Source organism: Lolium perenne, chromosome 7 (assembly GCF_019359855.2).
Source record: "Lolium perenne isolate Kyuss_39 chromosome 7, Kyuss_2.0, whole genome shotgun sequence".
Classification (NCBI taxonomy): domain Eukaryota; kingdom Viridiplantae; phylum Streptophyta; class Magnoliopsida; order Poales; family Poaceae; genus Lolium; species Lolium perenne.
The window spans coordinates 111,622,901-111,627,047 of record NC_067250.2 but is presented as its reverse complement, the minus strand read 5'-3'; the positions used below and the strand labels follow the sequence as shown (position 1 = coordinate 111,627,047).

The window sequence follows — 4,147 nt, the reverse complement described above, 5'->3', positions numbered from 1 at the left end:
TCTACGCCAACGGCAACGATACGCCGAGGGTCAGACGGCTGGCTGGCCGTGCCGGGCCATACGCCCGACGGCCCCGACATTTGGCCGTCGGCGTACGCCACGGCCGTCCGCGTACGTCGCCATTCCTGTAGTGTAAAACGTGTGTGTGCCTCATAGGAAACGGATGCAGTATATTAAATCCAGGTAAGTGTACGTGATCTATGTGATAGTGACGGACTGGTAGATTTGCTGCATGAGCCCTCTAAAGCGATCGACGTCAAGGGTGACGTTCTGTCCGTTGAGGAAGATGGACCAGACCATGCCGAATCCCTGTTTGTGTATGGACAAAGGGTCGGTGAAGACGGCGTGGTCCCTCGGGTAGACCTCCTTGAGCGTCGTCTCCTCGGCCGTAGCCTCGTACTCGGCGTACTGGAGCCCCATGTCCGGCACCGGACGGCCGAACTCGTGCCAGCACGGCCACTTCATCTCGCCCCACGGGATGATCTGCACCACCGTGCCGTTGTGCGGGAGGAACAACATGTTGGCGAGCCCAGCGCCGTGGACGCCTACCATCACGTCGCACGAGTTCACCACTTCGGCGAACTGGCCCATGTCCCGGACTGCCTCCGGCCCGGCGGCCACTACCTCGAACCCAGCCTTGCTTGCGGCCGCGACGGCCTCCGCCTCGTTGGTGATCGCCCTCGAGTGCCGCCGCAGCATAATCACGAGGCGAGGCCTCTTCCCGGAGCTCCGGCTCACGGGGGTCATTTTCGAGCGCTTCAACGAATAGGCTGACTGGAGGAAGTCTCGGAAGTCCATCATCGTGTACCCATTGCGAGACAGGGTCGGGTTGATCCCTAGCTCCTCGTGGCTCTCGATGCCGATATGCGCCGACGGGAAGCAGCGCACTGCGTCGTCGGCATCGAAGTCGATGACCGGGTAGACGGAGAGTGCGGCGAGGACGTGGCGGTACTTGGAGACCCACTCGCGGCTGTAGTCGGTGGCGACGAGCTGGACACGGCCTTCGTACTCCCGTGCCGTGTTGTAGAGTGGTATGACGATGTCGGTCATGGAGTGGTAGAAGTTCCTGCTGTAGCCACCGGTGGAGAAGACCACCGCGGGGACGTCGTGCGTCACCGTGCACTGTGGCGGGACTGGCACGGTGTCCGTGTCGCCCGAGTGGATGGTCAGCTCCCGGATCATCTCCATTGTCGGTATCTCCCACTTGCGCGGGTACGGCCGGATCGTTACCGTCCCGTTCTCCGGCTGGTAACTGTCGTCGGAGGCTGCGAGTAAGTAGACGGTGGCGGATTTGCCGTGCATACGGACGTCGCCTTCCATGGCGCAGATGTCCATGCGCTCGCCGCTGAAGTTGCAGCTTAACTTGCTTCTTGGTGCTGCCACATCTGCTTATCACACAAGAGTAATTAATCAATAAGGAACTTCTCGTTAACCTTTTCTGGCTGCTGCCAAATTCTGGGTTCGTTGCAGATTGATGAATGCAAATTGTGGTGAATGAATGAATTTCCCAAAGAACCATTTATTCCCCCGTCCATGGCAAGAAATTCCTTTTCATGTTTGAGATCTGCAACAGTTACAGATTCCCAAACTCTCTAAAGACCGGGCATACCTTACTGTAACTATATATATTTGTTTACCCAATTAATGCTAGTAGTTCACATCTGTAAGAAATGATCAAGGAGTAGTATTATTATGATTTTCATGTTGACAGAATGCTAGTGCCAGGAATCTCAAATTCATTTTGATGTTGATTATTATACTTGGACCTGCTGACTCGATTTTCTCTTATTTATTTTTGTTATCGGCGCTGGATCCGCTAAACTCTCTGAACACCGGGTATACCTCTAAACATACTCTAACTATTTATTTACCCAGTTAATGCTAGTAGTTCACCACATCTGTAAGAAATGATCAAATGAGTAATATGATTCTCAAGTGCACAGCGCGCTAGTGGCGAGAATCTCAAATTCATTTTGATTATGATTACTTGGACCCGTTGACTGGTTTTGCTAATTTTTATTTTGTTTTTAGTGCTTGATCCGCTGACTCGATGCTTAACTATGGATGTAGGTGTGATGAGTAGCACATGCTATGCACTGCACATCAGTCTGACAGTTACTCTTGAACAGGCAAAACAAAATAAAGAACAGGCTAGCTTAACCTCCGATTCTGCAGAGTTAAGGCTGAACATTAATTACCTTTGATCTCATTGACGCCGCCATCGCCGGCGATCTCGTCTTTTGATGCGGGAGATGGTGGTGCTTCGGCGACCGAATCTGAATTGAGTGAATGAGGGACAAAGCGGCAGGTATTGTTGTTAACTTCAACCACTGTCAAATTACAGAAATTGAAGCTTCTCTAAGCTACGCTAACCCATCCAGCTGTCTTGGGCATACCATCCGCAACTTTTAACTTGACCGCGTCGAGTGGTTGCTGCTGCTGCCATGTTCCTTGGCTCGCTAAGCCTGGGACAAAGAGAGATACAGGACGTGACGGTGAAGTCAATTCCCAGGATTTCAGCTAAGCTGGCCGTCACGGTAAGGCGTCAATGTGACAATGCAGAGTAGAATGCATACGTGGGATAGGGCATGCTCACCTGAAGGTGAAACCTTGTGAACCGTTTCATCCCAAACTTCACCTGGATGGTGAACTTGGTTACTTGCTGTTCTATTATCTTGTGATAGTGGAACCTGGCCATATGGTCGTATGGAAACAAAAAAGTCTGAAACTTGGGCAATGCTGGTCTCTCTAACTGCAAAACAAGAAACGGTAGTCAGGTACCTGTGTTGTGTAGTTATATTGTGATCGCAAATTTGTATTCTTGAACGAAGAAACAGTTGAAGCACACAAATGCATATCTTTATTCTCGAAAAGGAAAAGAAAAGGTTGGTATCATGCTGTCTGAGATACTGTGCTGCGCGCAGAATGAATCAGAACATCACAATCAATTTCCAGACAGACTCACTTACAGTGTCACTAAATGTTCATCCAGACCGATCTTGTAAGTTTGGGATCAATTTCATGGCTACTATTGGCATATGTAGCCAGAAAAACCCATGATTGTACAGTTTAATTCTTATTGAATCGAAAAGTTCGACCTCGTTTTATCTGGAAAATTAAGGGTCAATTAGCTCATGGGCGAATGCTGGAAACATATAAGTAGTCATGCTGCAACAAATAAACCCACACTTTTGCGAAGCTGCAAGGCAAGAGGGAACACCCATCTAGGCCTTATATTCATGGCATCGATAGAATTAAGAAACATGAAACAAAAATACGAACGACGAAGAGATAAACAAACGCACAAACATAAACACACTTCAAACCACACTGTAGGGAAAACTACCAAAGGAAGTTGCTGTTCAATTCAGAAGACTTACGGCGAGTAATCTGCGGCACGCAATCGGTCTTGAGCACGACGAGGATGAGCAGCGGAACCAGAAGGCATGCTGCAGCAGCTCCGCCGCTCAAGTTTCTCCCGACCATCATCTTGCATCCGGTTGCTCTTGCAACAGCTAGACCTCTACTAGCTCCAATGCCAAAGTTCTTGCAAGCAAGCTGACACTCTTGCCTAAGCTGGCCAGCTCGTTGGAGCCCGAGGTGTATGTTCTGTATCTGACCTCTTACAAGTGATGCATACTAGTAGTAGTATGTTCCCCTATTGAAATGATCTTTATTGAGGGATCCTAGTTTACTGAGACTACCCACAATAGTAGTATCATAGTTAGTATCATGCATTCCATGTATAAAAATGCTGATGTGGCAGTGCAATTAAGGATGAGAGAGATGGTACTAGTATCATAGGTAGATACTGTATCATATACTCCGTAGCACATACTACTAAAAAAATTAATGTCAAGTAAATCTTGTACATATATTTGCATTGAGATTCTACAAAATAATTAATATATAGAGATTATGATACTAATATATGATATCATGCATTATGGAGTTAGTAATATGTAGTAGTATCATACACATGATATTCGATATGATAGTATGCATTGTGACTAGTCTGAGCGACCCATGGCGACTCTCGTATCCCTATTGTCTTTGGATTGACTTGCAGTGTCATTAAATCCCATGCACATGCATGCACGCTGATCGAACAAAGAGCCGATCTAAGCACATGTGCACTCGCGTCGTC

At 48.1% G+C, this 4,147-nt stretch overlaps 1 protein-coding gene across 1 annotated transcript; it reads right to left on the bottom strand.

The window, feature by feature from the left end:
• On the bottom strand, window positions 1-3,651 carry LOC127312628 (beta-1,2-xylosyltransferase XYXT1-like). The gene is made up of 5 exons (XM_051343157.2): window positions 3,381-3,651; window positions 2,597-2,752; window positions 2,397-2,465; window positions 2,199-2,276; window positions 1-1,385 (listed from the first exon to the last, which is right to left on the bottom strand). The coding sequence occupies exons 1-5, from the start codon at window positions 3,487-3,489 to the stop codon at window positions 199-201; spliced, it is 1,599 nt and encodes a 532-aa protein (XP_051199117.1). The 5' UTR covers window positions 3,490-3,651; the 3' UTR covers window positions 1-198.
• Window positions 3,652-4,147: the final 496 nt, after the last annotated feature.

Coding starts and splice junctions, on each gene's coding strand:
- LOC127312628 (XM_051343157.2), bottom strand. CDS start 3,489: ATGATGGTCGGGAGAAACTTGAGCGGCGGAGCTGCTGCAGCATGCCTT. Junction 2,753..3,380: donor CGTGCCGCAGATTACTCGCC/GTAAGTCTTCTG, acceptor CTTGTTTTGCAG/TTAGAGAGACCAGCATTGCC. Junction 2,466..2,596: donor TCACAAGGTTTCACCTTCAG/GTGAGCATGCCC, acceptor TCTTTGTCCCAG/GCTTAGCGAGCCAAGGAACA.